The following is a 20,074-nucleotide window of genomic DNA, read 5'->3' as shown; positions in this document are numbered from 1 at the left end:
GGATACAGTCCTAGGAAAGAGTCTCCTAGGACTGTATCCACCTTTTCCAGCCCACCGGAGCACCTGAAAGCTGAACTAATTTATGCAGGATAAGTCATCAACTGCCGAGCCGAGAAGTTCGTGACGAATAGAATTTACTGTAAGTTCGCTCATCTCTAGTTATAAACATAAGAAACCTCAATTCTGTGTTTTTTTTTTTTTAATGTTAACGCCATTGACCATACGGGATATAAAATGTTATTTTTTAATAATTCGGACAATTATGCATGCGCCAGTACCAAAAATAGTCTATTTTTATTATATTTACATATTTTTTTATATGGAAAATGGGAAAAGCGGGTGATCTGAACTATTAATATGGAAGTGGTTAATGGGTGTTTTTTTTTTTTTTATATATATTTTTTTTCTCATACACTTCATTAGCAGGAATCATTAGATTCCTCATACAGAGCAATGCAGTTTTATTGAACTCCATTGATCTGTGTTCATTTGGTTGGGCCTGCTCAAGAGAGGCTCAATCAAATGCAGATCTATGGGGGCAGCCATGAATGCAGAGGTAAGCCCTCCGGGTACCTCCACAGGGGGATCGTGCTGCGGGGGATGTTTATAACAAACCTTTAGACTCCGCTGTCAACTTTGACAGCGGTGATCTAAAAGGTTAATGGCCGGCCGCGGCGAGTGCCGCATGCCGGTCTATTAGCGGCGGCCCCCGGCATCTGAAATCAGCTGGGGGCCGTCAGGTATGGAGCAGGCTCGAGGCAGGAGCCCGCTCTGTACACCCTGAGCGCCGGTGTGAGGTGCAGACTTGCGTCCCATGCAAGTCTGCGCCTGCTCCTCCAGTCAGTCTGCACCTCACACCAGCGTTATAAAAATAAACTCAGTCCAGCCCTGATAGCCCGATACAGGGCTAAATGTATGAGAAATTCACCTGCCCGGCGCCCAGAACTACTTGTCCAGGGCGTCAGGCGATAGGATTTCCACATCCCTGAGTATAGCAGACTTTTATGGGCCACAAATTCCAGCTAGACCACTGCTGTAGTGACATGAATTAACAGCATCATAGATCCCTGTGACATGGGTCAATAGACCTACGGTCAGGCCAAGATTTGCACCATAATTATGGATGGAAAAATTCACCTGTATTTTCATAGCTAGACAAAGTACAGAAATGCCAGTGGTAAATGATGAAAACTTTATTTGGGTCCTAGTAAAAATCGCAAAAAATGCGGAACAGCCAATGTAAAACAGCAACTAAAAAGACAGCGTGGACGCGTTTCGGGTAGAACCCTTCGTCTATGCACACAAAGTCTTGGGTATAGTCAGGTATATATGGGGACCCGGAAGTGGTAAGGAGGAGTTCCAGGGAATAATCCTAGGAATTAACCCCTGCTTTCCCACTACCGGATCAAGCCGTACACAATAAACTAGGGATGTCCCGATACTGGTCATTTGCATGGTATCGGGGACTTGTTTAATGTCCCCGATACCATGCCTGCTACCACTCTGCTGACCCGTTCTCCTGTCCAACCGTCCGCATCATAGTGTTCCATGGAGGCTCATGTGACACACACGTCACTCCGCCTCCTCCCCTGCGCCCAGCGTAACACTGTGGAGGAAGCAGAGTGACGTATATGTCACATGCTCCTCCATAGGATGCCATGATGTGGACCAGAGGACAGGAGAATGGGGCAGTGGAGCACCAGCACCCAACAGAGGAGGTGAGCTGCCTGCAAGGAGGGGGGGCTGCTACTAATGTCTACAGGGGGGGCCCTGCTGCTGTCTAAACGGGGGGGGGGGGGCCTGCTGCTGTCTAAACGGGGAGGGGGGGCCCTGCTGCTGTCTAAACGGGGCGGGGGCCTGCTGCTGTTTAAATGGGAGCCCACGGTCTACAGGGGGGCTGCTGTCTACAAGGGGGGCTACTACTAATGACTGCCAGGGGGCTGATGCTAATGTCTGCAGTGGGATACTACCTACTATTAAAGACAATCTTACAGCAGAGTCACCTGCACTAACTTGAATTTATAGGTAGGTAGTGCAGGTGACCCGGTTTCTACCGCTGCTCACCATGTGATCATCAGTCTCGCCGCCAATGCAAATTCCCTGTTCTGTCCAATGGAGAAGAGAGAAATCTTGGCTCATACTACAGCAGCCGCCTCCATTGCACACAAGGAACCCACATATACGGTAAACAGCGCCAGAAACCGGGTCACCCTGGTGTCAGATTCCCTTTAAAATAAAAGTACTCGTACTTTGTATCGGCGGGTACTAGAATTAAAGTATCTGTACTCGTACTCTGTCTTAAAAAAATGGCATGGGGATATCCCTACAATAAACATATCGGTAACACACTGACACAAAACTACCTTCATACCAAACATATGTAACAATGAATGGAAAATACACATAGACGTAAGGAAAACAGTGCTATGCATTGGTGAGGTGGGATAGTGACTCCAAATATAAAACTTCTCAAAATAAAAAATATATATATGAGAAAGTACAAGATGAAGACAGATCAAAATAAACAAAAGGAAGTTCTTCTACAATTTAATAATGGAATATGAAGTCAGTCCTGGGATTTAATCCATGTGGTTGTGTTGTATGCAAAGTATGTATCCAAAATACCTCTCTGTTACGTAAAAGTCTAACACGGTCACCCCCACGTACTGGTCTTTGTACCAGTTCTACACCATAAAAAGTTAAAGAAGATCTATCACCCTGGTGTACATTGGGACAGTGCCAAGAGGCACCTGAGATGTTCATATCGTGCGGATTGATAATCACACGTATGTGCTCCTGAATTTTACTTTAACCCCTTAACGACAATGGACGTAAATGTACGTCATGGTGCCATGGTATTTAACGCAACATGACGTACATTTACGCGCCACATTTACGTGTCATGCGCTGCAGGTCCCGGCGGCTATCAGCGCGATCGCGCGGATGTCCACCATTAACCCCTCAGATGCCGGCATCAGTACAGATCACGGCATCTGCAGCAGTGCAGTACTTTCAATGGATGATCGGATCGCCTGCAGTGCTGCTGCGGCGATCCAATCATCCAGCATGGCGGCCGGAGGTCCCCTCACCTTGCTCCGGCCATCTCCCGGGGTCTTCTGCTCTGGTCAGTGTAAAAAAAAAAAAAAAAAAAAAGTGTGTGTGTATATATATAGATAGATAGATAGATAGATAGATAGATAGATAGATAGATAGATAGATACCAACAATAAGTCCAGCAGCACTCACGGGTTCAAGTAAAAAACACAACAGTGTTTATTAAACCATGTTCAAATGCAACGTTTCAGTGATATCCACCACCTTTTTCAAGCATGAAACCTCACAATCAAAAATTCTTTCAACTTATCATCAATAATCCCCTCTTCAAATGCTTGATCAACCAAACCAGTCAGTTTTATCATGATGTCGCTTCTAGGATCCCTGTCTAGTTTACAGTAAGTATTGGTGTCAACAAGTTGTCGATATATTTCATTTCTGTATTTAATTGTGTCCATCACCACGACCCCACCGCCCTTGTCTGCGGGTTTTATGGTGAGGTCGTGGTTCTGGACCAATTCTTTCAAAGCCACATGTTCATCTTGGACAAATTACTGTGTTGAATCCCATTGGTTTTGATTTGAATTTTTGATTGTGAGGTTTCCTGTCACTCCTTCGATATACGTCTTGCCGAAAATCCATAAATCACTAGTTGATCCACCTGGAAGGCCCATCGTTTCGGGCCGGGATTCCGTCCTTAGCCACGCCTCTATTTTTCTTGATAAGATATTAAGACCATTTGTGTTTTCGGCAAAGTCGTATATACGTGACACTAGTGATTTCTTGAACAAAATCAACAACATCAGAGCTCCCCCCAACGTAATTTTGGTGTCCTTTGATATAACTAGCCTTTATACTTCTATTAGGCATGAGGCAGGTATTGATGCGGTTAAACATACATTGTCTAAATCACAGTACTCCATTGCGGCCCAAGACTTTATGTTGCAGTTACTTCATTTAATATTGACCCATAATTATTTTATTTTTGAAGAACAATATTTTTTGCAACTAGTCAGGACCGCCATGGGGACTAATGTGGCGCCCATGTACGCCAACCTCTACATAGCGGCCATGGAGGAAGGTGTCGTCTATTCATCCCACCACTTCAGACATTGGGGTGGTGGAGATTTATTGACGACATCTTCCTCCTATGGGAAGGGTCGCTGGAGGAACTAGAAGAGTTCCATACATTTCTTAACAGGATTGATTCTGCTATACAATTTACTATGGTTCAGTCTAGTGACTGTGTGAGTTTTCTTGACGTGTTGGTTAAAAATGAAGGGGGCACATTACACACAAGCCTATACTCTAAACCCACAGACAAGAACACTCTATTGCATTACACCAGTTGCCATCCTAGGAAAATGGTACAGTCTCTCCCCTTCAGCCAGATGCTGAGGGCGAAGAGAGTGATTGATGACGAGGAGACCTTAAAAGAGACACTTGACAAAATGACCGGTGACTTTACTGTCAGGGGATACCCACGTAGATTGGTGGACCAACATAGGAACACTATATCACTTATGACTAGAGAATCTACTATGACAGCTAGACCCAAGACCAAGATGAACAGAATCCCATTCACCTCTACATATTCCACGTGCAGTGGACAAATTTCTACTATATTGAATAAACATTGGAATATTTTAAGCAGGAGCTTTGGTGATATTGTAGAATTTAACAATAAGCCACTAATGTCATATAGGAGGTCTAAGAACCTCAAGGACAGACTGGGACAGAGAACATTACTATCTAACATTGATCATGCCCAGACGACACTTGCCACACCTAAACTGGGTTCATTCCCTTGTTTGGGGTGTGTGAACTGTTCATTAATGGTCAAAGGGTCTAGCTTTGTACATCCTCTCACCAAACGGACTTACTCTTTGAAGTTTTATCTCACATGCGACTCTACTTGGGTTATCTATGTGTTGCTTTGTCCTTGTAAACTCCTATATGTGGGTCAAACCACATGGAGCCTCAAGACAAGGATGAACAACCATAGATACTCAATTAGACGAGCGAAACTTGACTTGCCAGTTGCCAAACACTTCTGTGAAAAGGGTCACAACGAAAAACAGGTCAGATTTATGGCCATTGACCATGTGCCAGTCCCAGCGAGAGGGGGGAATAGACTGGCCAAGCTTAGAAAAAGAGAACTTTGGTGGATACACCAATTGAACTGTTTGAAGCCCAATGGATTGAACGTTGAATTTAATGCCATTTAGATAGTACCCTGAGAGACATTTTAACCTGCCATTCACTTTTTTCTTCAGACATATGGTGGTGATACCCATATTGTATATTGATATCTTGTTTCTATACCTTTCAGATATGGAAGATAGGAAGGATTTGATGGAATGTGAAGAAATACGCCACCCGTTCTGTGCCTATTTACATATCACTATGTTTTTTGTGCTGTTCTGTATCTACAAAAAAATTTTTTTATGGTAGTAACCTAATCTGACCGGTTTAATGGATGTTACAGCGCTCGGGTTCTAGCCTATGTAACTGATGTAGCGCAGCTACTGTGGGAGGGACATCACTGATAAGATTACACACATTTTGTACAAGTGTATTTTTCTTCAGCATTCACCATTTTTTGTTTTTTCTTAAAACAATTTTTAATCCTATTTTTTATTTTTTTTATTTATTTATTTATTTTTTATTTTTTTATTTTATTATTATTATTTTTTTGTGGTATTTTAATTTATAAGTTTTTTTTCATTTTGTCTTTTTTTTCTTTTTCTATTATTATTATTCATTTTAGGGTTCTGTAGGGATGTGCTTTATCCCTTAGATAGCCCTCCATATGTGGTACGTAAATTGCTTCATGCTAGGCATGGGATTGGCGCCGCTTGATGGCTGGCGCACTCCTGAATTGGATGCAGGGGGTAGACCAGGGGCCATGGGGGCTATATGGCCTCACAGCCTCAGGTCCCCCGGTTACTGCCAGACCTATGCCCTCTGTACATGGGGGGAGGAGTGGTGGTTCTGCATACCAGGGAGGCTCCCAGTCCTGAAATGCTAATAAGCTAATAGATACCCATACCCCTTGTGGGACTAATGCCAATGGAGTCGGCTTTCATAATTTAGAGAGCTTTTTTTTTTCTTTTATATATATATACTATTTTGTTCATTTTGTGTTTTTGTCATTATTTTCATTTCATGTATTATCTTCATCATTATAAATTTTTTTTATAAAAATTTTTTTTTGATTATTTTAATTTTCATTCTTTTTATTTTTATTATTTATTTTCTATTTTGCATTTTTCATTTACCTTCTCACACATTGTTAGTTCTATTCAGCCATACAGACACAGACACACTACATGTATTCATTCATTGCACATTGGATATTTTTCCACTTATTTATTTAGTTTTCCTTGCCCACGGCCGCTGCGTCTGTGCGTCAGTGGGCTGGACCCGGGTACTGGGCATCCATGTTAGAAGTGTTCCCGACGGGTGGTCTCCATGGAGACGGCGGTGCTGTTAGCGCCGCCGTTGCCATGGAGACTTTCGGTTGATGGTCACGTGTTAGCTCCTGTGGTCATGTGATCGCATGGCGCCCCACGTGACTGGCCAGACATCCCGGAAACAGGATGTGAACAGATTAGGAGATTTTCTGGCGCAGGCGCATACTGTTTGTATACAAGCCAAACGTGGCGAACGGCATGGCAACAGAGCGGGTAGGCGTTTTCTGTATATGTATATTTAATTAATGTTTATATGCATCAGTGGTGTATTATTAACTATTATTATGATGGAGTTTTGTACATTCAAGCCACATTGCTTTTAAACTTTCACTGTGACACTGTACACATTATATATGTACCTATGGTACTCTTAAGCACTTTATTTTTTGCAAATTGCACTGTCATTTTATGTATTTTTATCACTGTATTGATTAATTATGTAATTACTGTTTATTACTTAGCTGGGTATATAACCCCAGCCTGTGTGTGGTATCACTATGCTTGAAAAAAGCTCCATTGAGGGGCTGAAACGTCGCACTGTTTGACATGTGGAATAAATAAGTTATTTTTTGGATATTTGGAGTGCCGCACCATTTTTTGAAGTTATATATATATATATATATAAATATATATATATATATATATATATAAATATAATATATATTTATATATATAATATATATTTATATATATAATATATATTTATATATATAATATAGATTTATATATATAATATAGATTTATATATATAATATAGATTTATATATATAATATAGATTTATATATATATTATATATTTATATATATATTATATATTTATATATAAAATATATATAATATACGTATGGGAAAACTTTGATTAATACTTAGGTCCAGAACAACATTAGTTTGTACGCATACCTGCACACCACACATCGTAAACAGACCATACACTGTCCGCTATCTCTCAGCCCACTGGAATGGCCATGCGTGCTGTGCTGTCCAACAAGCCACAGAAGAAACATGCCCTGCACTTGAGGAACAAAAGTCTTCTTTATTATATCTTTATAAAACACGACATTACAAAACACCCAGCAGGCTCCAAACTGCCTGACATGTTTCGGGCTATGATTAAAGGGGTACTCCGGTGGAAAACTTTTATTTTTTTAATCAACTGGTGCCAGAAAGTTTAACAGATTTGTAAATTACTTCTATAAAAAAATCTTAATCCTTCCAGTACTTATTAGCTGCTGAATACTACAGAGGAAATGATTATTTTCTTTTTGGAACACAGTGCTCTCTGCTGACATCATGACCACTGTGCTCTCTGCTGACATCTCTGTCCATTTTAGGAACTGTAGAATAAAATCAAGGGCAGTGCAGCTCAATCAATGACTAGCCTGAGGTAAAGTGGTAAGGTCTGATTACCCCAAGACCAAGAAATATATAGAAAAATATAATGAAGAAATGATATGACCAGTCCTCAAGGATAGTGATATAAGAAAAAATAAGTGAAAAGGAGAAAGAGCAAAAAGATGGAGATAAAAGATATAGAAAAATTGACAGATGGTAGGTCACAAATAAAAGTAAGAGATAAATGGAAATGAAACTAATAATGACTAAAGTAATCCTATCTTGATTATTGTAATAATAAAAATACCTGCAACATATAACTTAAACAATAATGTGCATTTATTGAGTTAAAATTATATTAAAACACCTGGGCAGGGCCCTTGCCCAGGTATTAGAAAGAATGTGCTTATTAAAAAAAAAAAAAAAAATGTAAATTATAGATTGCCAACCTTATTATGTAAATGTTCATAAAATATTTTGTATCAGATAGCAGCCAATGTCTAAAGTCAATAGAATAGTTCTAATCTAGTTTAGCAGCCACAGTGGTTAGAATTGGTCATCACATGAAGCCAATGTACTGTATTGGCAACAAAGTACATACAAAGGGGGAGATTTATCAAAACCTGTGCAAAGGAAAAGTTGCCCAGTTGCCCATAGCAACCAATCAGCTCGCTTCTTTCATTTTGCAGAGGCCTTGTTAAAAATGAAAGAAGCGATCTGATTGGTTGCTATGGGCAACTGACAACTTTTCCTTTGCACAGGTTTTGATAAATCTCCCCCAAAGTGTCTGTTAAATGTAGCAGATGAGATGAGCGATAAAGTTATAACTTCCACTTTACTTCAAAGAGAGCCGTTTAGTGTGAATAAGAACGATAAAAATCATCACGTCCAAAAGATATTAACATGAAACTTGGCACACATGTTACTTATATGTCAACAACAAACATAATATAGGTGATTTAACCCTTACCCACCCCCATTTGCCAGGGGCGGGGTTTATGTTTAAAGTCCTATACAAGTCTATGGGAAATATGTTACTGCATGACTTCCAAACAGCTGGAGATATTTCCATAATACTTGGTCACATGTTACTTATATGTCCACTTAACATATAGGATAGTTAATTTAACCCTTAACTACCCCCATTTGTGAGGGTCGGGGTTTTTGTTACATTTCCCATTGATTTGCATGGGACTTTAATGTTCCCACATAACTTCTGTATGGCTGGAGATATTTCAATACCTGGTACACATATTACGGGTCGTGATATGAGGTCGGGATATGACAACAATATATGAGGACGGGATATGAAGTCAAAAGTTTCTTCCTTTGTTTATTTTCCTCCCCAACAAGGATTAGGAAGGAAAAACCGGGCAACACCGGGTACTCAGCTAGTTTTCTATAAAAGACCAGATTGTCATGCTGCGGCTGCCACATGTGCACAGTTCCATGACCATACTGGGGTTGTTGTTATGTGATATTAATGATGTATAGGGGGTTTTGTTCTCCAACCTGAACCAGAATTACAAAAATCACTGAGATTTATTCATATATATAACTACAGTGTTGTCCAAAACCCAAATCACAGAAAAACACTTAAATTTAACTTTTAATTCAATTCACACTAAAATCCTAAGCTTAAAAAAGTCATACAAATCACAACCATAGGCTGTGATTTGGCGGGCTTTTTTAAGCTAAGGATTTTAGTGTGAGTTGAAATAAAAGTTACATTTCAGTGTTCTTCTGTGTTTTTGAACCGGAGTGACACAATAACTTTAGGCACAAAGCAGGTCAACCAGCCAAAGGTTGACACTGCCCGCATTACAGCTAATAAAAGTGAATGGGGCAAATTATGGGTCACAACATGACCCCATTCCTTTTCTTTAGCTGTGATGCAGGCAGCGCAATTCAACAAACTTTGTTGTGGTCAGTTTTGCTGTGTTGCCCCCAGCCTAACACCCATTTGTAAAGTTTGTAATTTGGTTAATAACAATATAGTGGGGATCAAAAGTTTGGGCACCCCAGGTAAAAATTTGTATTAATGTGAATAAAGAAGCAAAGGAAAGATGGAAAAATCTCCAAAAGGTATCAAATTACAGATTAGACATTCTTGTAATATGTCAACAAAAGTTAGATTTTATTTCCATCATTTACACTTTCAAAATAACAGAAAACAAAAAAAAATGGCGTCTGTGAAAGTTTGGGCACCCTGCAGAATTTATAGCATGCACTGCCCCCTTTGCAAAGCTGAGACCTGCCAGTGTCATGGATTGTTCTCAGTCATCATCTGGGAAGACCAGGTGATGTCAATCTCAAAGGTTTTAAATGGCCAGACTCATCTGACCTTGCCCCAACAATCAGCACCATGGGTTCCTCTAAGCAGTTGTCTAGAAATCTGAAACTGAAAATAGTTGACACTCACAAAGCTGGAGAAGGCTATAAGAAGATAGCAAAACATTTTCAGATGTCAATATCCTCTGTTCGGAATGTAATTAGGAAATGGCAGTAATCAGGCACAGTGGAAGTTAAAGCAAGATCTGGAAGACCAAGAAAATATCAGACAGAACAGCTTGCAAGATTGTGATAAAAACTATTCAAAACCCACGTTTGAATGCACAAGCCCTCCAGAAAGATCTGACAGACACTGGAGTTGTGGTACACTATTCCACTATAAAGAGCTACTTGTACAAATATGGTCTTCATGGAAGAGTCATCAGAAGAAAACCTCTTCTACGTCCTCACCACAAAAATCAGCGTTTGAACTTTGCAAATGAACATATAGACAAGCCTGATGCATTTTGGAAACAAGTTCTGGGGACCGATGAGGTTAAAATTGAACTTTTTGGCCGAAATGAGCAAAGGTACGTTTGGAGAAGAAGGGGAACTGAATTTAATGAAAAGAACCTCTGTCCAACTGTTAAGCATGGGGGTGGATCAATCATGCTTTGGGGTTGTACTGCAGCCAGTGGCACAGGGAACATCTCACGAGTAGAAGGAAAAATGGATTCAATAAAATTTCAGCAAATTTTGGATGCTAACTTGATGCCATCTGTGAAAAAGCTGAAGTTAGAGAGTGTATGGCTTCTACAAATGGATAATCCTAAACACACCTCAAAATCCACGGGGGATTACATCAAGAGGCGTAAACTGAAGGTTTTGCCATGGCCTTCACAATCTCCTGACCTCAACATAATTTAAAATCTATGGATAGACTTTAAAAGAGCAGTGCATGACAGACAGCCCAGGAATCTCAAAGAACTGGAAGACTTTTGTAAGGAAGAATGGGCAAAGATACCTCAAACAAGAATTGAAAGACTCTTGGCTGTCTACAAAAAGTGTTTACAAGCTGTGATACTTGCCAAAGGGGGCAGTACAAGATATTAACTCTGCAGGGTGCCCAAACTTTTGCAGATGCCAGTTTTTTGTTTTCTGCTATTTTGAAAGTGTAAATGATGGAAATAAAATCTAACTTTTGTTGACATATTTTAAGAATGTCTAATCTGTAATTTGATGCCTTTTGGAGATTTTTCCATCTTTCCTTGGCTTCTTTATGCACATTAATACAAATGTTTACCTGGGGTGCCCAAACTTTTGATCCCCCACTGTATATTAGAATATATTAGAACAAATATAATCCACAAAATGTGTTTAAGTAAATGATTGCTAAAAAGTCAGTCATTGATTTAAAAGAACTTTGCATAACTCTTAGTAGAATAGTTGTATTGATCACCGGGTGCCCTATGGCTGCGATCACTAGTGATCACATATAAACTTTGGGGGCAGTATGACAGCAAGTGATAGATCTCAAGGCCCTGTTTACATAGAACATTACATGGCTTACATTTAATACATGAAAGTTATTTCTATTAAGCACACTTTGTAGCCACTCCCTGCACTATCTTTTAGATGGATTTCCTGAACAGAGAATTACCTAATAAATTACCGTACTTTACTCTGGTTTGTCACCCACCATTCATTTTTCCTCATATCATGTGAGTGTTTACACAACTTTATCTCCTAATTGTTTTTTCTCTCTTTTTCCCCCCCTTAGAACTCCAGTTATGACAGAAGGATCAATGGGTAACTTACCCTGAACCGAAAAATAAATGGTTCTGAGAAATCATAGTCTCCTAAACTATCTACATCATGGCAGCTATAAAATGTTTATCAGCATCCTGCTGGAGAATCCTGGCTGCTCAGAGAATGTCACATTTTACATTTACAACTTCTTTAGGGGCTAATATTTCTAATTCTCAGGTAAGCTTTTAATTCAATAAATAAAAACTGTTCCAATGACATTTTCAGACTTAACCCCTTAAAGGGTAACTCTCATTAAAATAAATTTTTGCTATTGCACTCCTTATGGTAAATAAAAAATATTTCTAATATACTTTGTTTAAAAAAAAAAATGAAGTTTTTCTATGTTGTATTTGTGCTTAAAAAAAGCTCAGGAGCACATTTTCTCCCATCTTATACACAGACTTAGGACTGAGGTCCAAACACAGAAAGTGCAGCCTGGAGTGCTGAGGGGGGGGTGTCCAGCCTCATCCAATCATAGCTCCTCTCACACTTAACTGCCATATGCTGTTGGTTGGACACACCCCCCTTCAGCACTCCAGGCTGCACTTCCTGTGTTTGGGCTTCGGTCCTAAGTCTGTGTATAAGATGGGGGAAAATGTGCTCTTGAGCTTTTTTATGCACAAATAAAACATAGAAAATTACATTTTTTTTTTTAACCAAAGTATATTAGAAATATTTTTTATTTACCATAAGGAGTACAATAGCAAAAAAAATTTTTTTGATGAGTGCCCATTTAAGGACGCAGCCTGTTTTTACCTTAAAGGGGTACTCCACTGGAAAACATTTTTTCTTTAACTAGTGCCAGAAAAGTAAACAGATTTGTAAATTGGTTCTATTTAAAAATCTTAACCCTTGCTGTACTTATCAACTGCTGTATGTTTCAGATCAAGTTTTTTTTCTTTTTGAATTTCTTTTCTGTCTGACCACAGTGCTCTCTGCTGACACCTTTTGTCCATTTAGGAACTGTTCAGAGCAGGAGCAAATCCCCATAGAAAATCTATCCTGCTCCGAACAGTTCCTAAAATGGACAGAGGTGTCAGCAGAGAGCTCTGTGGTCAGACAGGAAATTCAAAAAGAAAAGAACTTCCTCCGAAACATACAGTAGCTGATAAGTACAGGTAGAGTTAAGATTTTTAAATAGAATTCATTTACAAATCTGTTTAATTTTTTGGCACAAGTTGATTAGAAACAAAATGTTTTCCATGGGACCAATTTTTCTAATCTGTCCTGTGTCTCCTTTAAGTGCTAAAACCTTTGACATGCTTTTACTTAGCAATGCGATTCTGAGATGTTTTTTCATGACATAAAGTACTTGTGGGGAATCCTGACAGCATGGATCCATCCTCTCAGTACAGATCCTCGCCATCCAGAATCTTAGCAATGCGATTCTGAGATGTTTTTTCATGACATAAAGTACTTGTGGGGAATCCTGACAGGATGGTTCCATCCTCTCAGTACAGATCCTCGCCATCCAGAATCCTGAATAAAGGGGTTATCTTGTGGAAGTGGTCATTTTCGTTTTTTTTTTAAATGTCCTGCATAAAGCTATTTGCTTATTAAAAACAAACAAACATCAGCATACCTTTTGCGCTCCGCCACTGTCCCCTGGTCACTAGTGCTCTCCTCTTCTGGATGCTGGAGCCCATTATGTCAATTGCTGTTTATCCTGTAATCTTCCTCTGTTCCTCCTGTCAGGCGGCAGGCTTGGTGGGTGGAACTATCTGACGTCACTACTGCTGCTACTCTGCTGGACCCTGCTATGAGCATCAGGAAGCTCTGGGCGTGCCCCAAGCCTGCAGCCTGAACGCAAGGAACGGAGGAGGATAACAGGAGAACAAGACCACTGATCAGGGACAGGTAAGTATGATTATCATCAGTGTCACCCAAACTATCTGCCTGTACCAACAGGTTAGTGCCGTTAAACTGATGACAAATTTCCTTTAATTTAGTGCAGAAATTCAACCTACAATTGACTGCTGGGCTTTTCTGGGTGCCAAAAGAATGAACATGTTTATTGTTTCTGTGGAATCTGGATCCGCGTCAGAAGGTCCACCAAGGAACTTAGCACACTACAAATGAATTCTGAGCGAAATATCCTAGTGTTCATGGGCTCTAAGTGTTCAGTTTCCTGCAGCGCCCCTTTGGAAAATAAGCATTACACATTGCCCATTAAAATCATTTGGTTGTCTGTTTCTTGTTTGCAGGACAGGAACATCAAAATGAGAACCACTTTTTGTAACTGCGCACCATTCTGGGCACAACCCCCCCATTCTACATCCAATAATTATATAAAAGCAATGCAGGGATCACATTTCAAGTTGCTTTTTATATATATATATATATATATATATATATATATATATATATATACTGGATCCAGAAATTTTAACAAATTTGTAAATTACTTTGATTAAAAAATCTTAATCCTTTCAATAATTATCAGCTGCTGAAGTTGAATTGTTGTTTTCTGTCTGGCAACAGTGCTCTCTGCTGACATCTCTGCTTGTCTCGGGAACTGCACAGAGAAGAGGTTTGCTATGGGGATATGATTCTAAACTGGGCGGTTCCCAAGACACGTGTCATCAGAGAGCACTTAGACAGAAAAGAACAGCTCTACTTCAGAAGCTCATAAGTACTGAAAGGATTAAGATTTTTTAATAGAAGTAATTTTCAAATCTGTTTAACTTTCTGGAGCCGGTTGATATATAAAATAAAAAGTTTTTTCCTGGATAACCCCTTTAAATAAATAAAGCATTGTATGGAAACCATTAAAATCAGTGAGCCTGTTCCCTAAGGGGGAAAGGGAGTCTGTGAAAATCTGCAATAATATCTGCAAGCAGCCGTATAGCTGCAGATTATCTCCTGTCGCCTCATAGACTATGAGCTCTTATGAGCAGGACCCTTACACCTCTTGGTTGAGTTCTTAATTACCGTATTACCATGTTGTGGATTTGTAGTGTTGTGGAAATTTTATGCAGAAATATTGCCCCATATGCATTTCCCCTTTTAGTGTTGTGTTATTGATGTAACAGGACTGCACTGTTGTCTTGTATAGGTTATTCATGCTTTGATTCTGCGATGGCTTATGAAGCAGACATAGAAAGAGGGAGAAAAGAGTAGAAGCGGTTTTGATGTTAATGCAGTTAATCCCAGATGATATGTGATGCTAGTTTGTATGTAGGTAAATTTTGTTCACCTTAATGTGTTGTGCGGGCAGGCAAAATCCGACTATTTGGCTCAAAAGGCGCACTCCCGGAGATTTCAGATTTGTAAATCAATGAGTCTTTATTGGGTCAAGAATGGCTGTTTGCAGCAAGGACAATAGTTTCAAAGGTTACACCTTCTTCAGGTCCAGTGGGACCTGAAGAAGAAGGTGTAACCTTTGAAACGCGTTGTCCTTTCTGTAAACTGCCATTCTTGACCCAATAAAGACGGCATTGATTTACAAATCTGAAGTCTTGGGGAGTGCGCCTTTTGAGCCAAATAGTCGGATTTTCCCCCTGGTCCAGAGGTCAGCCCTGCCAGGCTGCCCTCTTTCCAGCTGTTCCCTTCTTATGAAGCAGACACTGATGTTTGTGACTTTTCAAAAAAAATAAAGAGCATCCATTGCCAAATCTATCCTGTAATCGCAAAACATATCCCATGGTGAAGAAGCCTGTTTCTATATACATTTAGACTGCTTATAACTGCTCTATACTGCCAATGCTTTTGCTGCTGCTTTGAGTGTAAACTGCAAAGAGAGAGATGTTCTACAAGCAGGATCCCCTCTTCTGTGTATGTGCAGTGTGTAAGCCATTACCAAAGCTAGGCTCCATTTGGATGGATTTTTCAACGTCTGGGTTTGACAGACTTTCTATATTTACAGGTCACCTCAAAGGCATTTCTGCACCAAGATGTGACCCCACGAACATGTCATGTGGATCGAAAACCAAAATTTGTACTCAAGACTCCAAAAGTAATTCCATTTTGATGATGGGTATGTGTGTACCTATATATATTCCTTCTATTTTCTTTTTTTAATCTGCATTGCAATTGCAGGGCACACATGATGTTGACCCTAGGCAAATGGCCATTCGACAGAGGGTATTCAACATAGTACTGAATTGCTTTAAACGTCATGGAGCAGAGGGCATTGACACCCCTGTGTTCGAGCTGAAGGTTAGTTGTTTTTTTACTGTAATCCACTGTTCATGTGCTGTGCAGATCAAATGCACCTAATGTAAGTTTCTTTAACTCCTTAAGGACGCAGGGTTTTTCCATATTATGGCTTATTTTTTGCCCCACCAATTCTACTTTGCAGTGACCTGAGTCATTTTACAAAAAAATCCATGGCGAAAGGGAAAAAAAATTCATTGTGCGAAAAAAAACACCATTTTGTAACTTTTGGGGCTTCCGTTTCTACGCAGTGCATAATTCGGTAAAAATGACACCTTCTCTTTATTCTGTAGGTCCATACGGTTAAAATGATACCCTACTTATATAGGTTTGATTTTGTCGTACTTCTGAAAAAAATCACAACTACATGCAGGAAAATTTATAGGTTTAAAATTGTCATCTTCTGACCCCTATAACTTTTTTTTTTTTTTTTTTTTTTCCGCATACGAGCCGATATGAAGGCTTATTTTTTGCGCCGTGATCTGAAGTTTTTATCAGTACCATATATGTATTGATGGGACTTTTTGATCGCTTTTTATAAAAAATTTTCATGATATAAAAAGTGACAGATATTTTAGAATTTGGAATTTTTTTGCGCGTACGCCATTGATCATGCGGTTTAATTAACAATATATTTTTATAGCTTGGACAATTCTGCACGTGCCGATACCACATATGTTTATTTTTATTTACTGTTTTTTTATTTTTTAAATGATCCTGATTTATTTATTTATTTTTATTTTTTTTACCCTTTATTTTTTTTGCTTTGTTATAGCCCCCCCTGGTGGCTATTACACTACACATACCGATCTCATACACAAATCATTGTCGTGCATTAGATCAGTGTTAATTCGGGTAGAAAACAGACATGGTCGCACATCTACAATCTTGTATAATGATCTGATTGCTTCTCAGCATAATATCAAAAACTAACAGGTTGTTAGTATACATTTTTGATCAAAAAGTACAAGCCCACTCGCCTTGTCAAGGCCACCTATTTAGAGTGGGTCCCTAACGTCCCCAGCATAAAATGGCGTAGCACTGGGCGGCGACCACCACCGCCGCGACACCAGTGCCCAAGGGGGGGAAAAAGATCAGTGTTATCGACGGTCAATTGCTCAAGCCTGGATTTCAGGCTTGGATCAATAAATCGCCGATCGGACGCAACGGAGGAAGATAAGAGACATTCCTGCTGCGTCCTAGCTGTTCGGGACATCGCGATTTCACCGCGAGGGTCCCGATCAGCCCGACTGAGCTGCCGGGAAGCTCTTACTTTCATTTTAGACGCGGCAAGCAACTTTGAATGCCGCGTCTAAAGGGCTAATAGCGCGCGGCACAACGATCGGTGCCGCACCCTATTAGCCCAGGGTCCCAGCTTTCATTAGCCGCTGGGACCGACCTGGTATGACGCGGGGTCACGCCGTGACCCCACGTTATATACCGTACCGGGCGCAGGGCATACAGGTATGCCCTGCGTCCCTAAGAGGTTAAGGGCAGGGTCACACGGGGCGCATCCACAGTGTATTTAAAGCTGCGGATGTGCCCACAGCGGTCACAAAGGGACTGCAGAGCAAGCTACTAGCTGCAGCCAGGTAGTTCTGTGTGTCCGCTCGTAGTGGCTCATCTTCCGCTGTAGAAATCTGCCACCACAAGCAGACACACAGAGCTAGCCAGCCACACCCAGGAGCTCGATCTGCAGTCCCTCTGTGACTGCTTTGGGCACATCTGCAGCGTAAAATACTCTGCGGATGTGCCCTGTGTGACCCTCCCTTAGGGATTTCCTGTATTAGCAAAATACTTTTTGTTTGTTTTTGTTTTGCAAAAAGAGCACCACTCCTATCCACAGATTGTAGAGTAGTACTGCAGCTTAGTCCCCTTCACTTCAGTTGAGCTGAGCTGCAATGCAAGACCCAGCTGTGGACAGGAGTGGGGCTGTTTTTTGCAAAATAAAATTGTGTTTTTCTAATACTGGGCAACTCCTTTTTAAAGTCATACATTTCTTGCTTGCAAATCAGTAAAACTCCAACAGACATTATAAACCAATGACAGTCTGCTGTTCGCCATTTCCTGTCATACAGTGAAACCGGTGCAGCGTTATGGTTTCTGTAAGACATAGAAGGGAAAATAATGAGAGTGTAGACTGGGAGTCACCTACACTCACGGTCCACTTTATTAGGTACACATGTTCAATAGCTTGTTAACACAAATAGCTACTTAGCCAATCACATGGCAGCAACTCAATGCATTTAGGCATGTAGGCATGATCAAAACAATTTGCTGAAGTTCAAACCAAGCATCAATTTGTAAAGAAAACATATTTAAGTGACTTTAAATGTGACGTGTTTGGTGCCATATGGGCTGGCCTTGGCATTCACAAACTGCTATTCCATGTGTAATGGAATTTTCATGCACAACCATCTTAGGGTTTACAGAGAACAGTCCAAAAAAAATATCCGGTGAGCTGCAGTTGCGTGGATGAAAATGTCTTGTTGATGTTAGTGATCCTAGGAGAGTGGGCAGACTGGTTTGAGATGACAGAAAGGCAACAGCAACTTAAATAACCACTCATTACAACTAAGATGTGCAGAATACCATCTCCTTTGGGATCTAATAGAACATAAGATTTTGCATCATGGATGTGCAGCCGACAAATCTGCAGCAAATGCGTGATGCTATCATGTCCATATGGACCAAATACTCCAGCACCTTGTAGAAAGTATGGCAAAAAGAATAGGCAAAAGGGAGTCCAGCATGGTACTAGCAAGATGTACAAAAAAGAAAGTTGCAACAGCACTCTTGGTTAAAAAATGGAGGCTCTTAGTGCACTTTTTGATCAAAATATGTCCCCCCCCCCCCCCCCCCATCCACCACGCTGAGGTGGCCTCATATCGGATGGGACCCTAACATGATAACTCACCTCTGCTGTGCATATAGCCTCTGACTGTGTGACATGTTGGATCAGCCATTGACTAAACCAACTCCAGTCTGAGAGGGGTGGGGTGCACGGCTAAAGAGGGTGCCACACTAGCAAGACTAGTACCTAATAAAGTGACCAGTGAATGTAGTACCTGTTGTTGTATTTGGACAGCTTATTTTTTAAGCTTGAGACAAACAAAACTGATATTATAGTGCATTTTGTGCATCTGTCCATTGCTCAAAGTCTTACTAGCCACTATAAACTGATGAAAATAAAAGGACATAACCCAGGATTAGGGCCTGGTTCACACCACGTTTTTAGCAATACGGGACCGTATCCGGCTGGGGGGAGCAAAAACAGAGTGCTCCCATATCCCAGCAGGACGCTACCCGTATGTAATGCATTTCAATGAGCCGACTGGAATCAAATGATGAATCCAGTCGGCTAATTTTTGCCCCGTATACGGTTTTCTGACTGGACCTAATACCGTGGTATACGGTTAGAGAACCGTATATGGGGCAAAAATTAGCTGACCGGAGTAAACATTTCACTCCGGTCGGCTCATTAAAATGCATTACATGCAGAACCAAGAAAAACTGAAGAATTGGGGAAAAAATATAAAAACTACAATGCATAAACTACAGACGTATCAGATCAAACTGCCCCAGACTGACGGGAGAAGATGGAATAGCAGGAATAGATATTCTTAACACCCAAACAAGGTGGGCAGCTGTGCTGTGCTCATTTTAATGCAGTACTGTGCATTTGTCAGGACGATCATCCCTCTAGTGGTGACTCCAAATTTGTGTCTTTGAGATTAACTCTATATCTGTCTGAAGGAGCTCTGAGTGCTACACGGATGTGCAAAGTAATTAATCTGCACAGAATTTTGAAAAGTAAAGATGACAACAGAGGAGATGCTCTAATGTAGAAAACAAGGAGAAAAAACATACAAGAATACAGGGACATGTTGTCGTTCATGCACTAGATTCCTGTAATGTGGACCGCAATGACTGCCTACTTGACAAAAGCATGGCATAAAATAGAGCATCACTTTAAA

General features: G+C 40.3%; 1 protein-coding gene across 2 annotated transcripts in view; it reads left to right on the top strand.

Moving 5' to 3' along the window:
• Window positions 1-20,074, top strand: part of LOC130267272 (histidine--tRNA ligase, cytoplasmic-like) — a 93,793-nt gene that overhangs the window by 4,621 nt on the left and 69,098 nt on the right. Inside the window, exons 1-4 of one of the 2 annotated variants that reach the window (XM_056516737.1) lie at window positions 8,674-8,816; window positions 11,914-12,119; window positions 15,808-15,897; window positions 15,981-16,100. In XM_056516737.1, coding sequence (XP_056372712.1) covers window positions 12,009-12,119; window positions 15,808-15,897; window positions 15,981-16,100 — 321 coding nt within the window. In that variant the 5' untranslated portion in view covers window positions 8,674-8,816; window positions 11,914-12,008. Of the gene's footprint in view, window positions 1-8,673; window positions 8,817-11,913; window positions 12,120-15,807; window positions 15,898-15,980; window positions 16,101-20,074 lie in introns of those variants that run through there. The other variant, XM_056516738.1, reaches the window with a different exon arrangement.

Source organism: Hyla sarda, chromosome 4 (assembly GCF_029499605.1).
Source record: "Hyla sarda isolate aHylSar1 chromosome 4, aHylSar1.hap1, whole genome shotgun sequence".
NCBI lineage: Eukaryota > Metazoa > Chordata > Amphibia > Anura > Hylidae > Hyla > Hyla sarda.
This window is presented reverse-complemented; position numbering and strand designations above follow the sequence as displayed.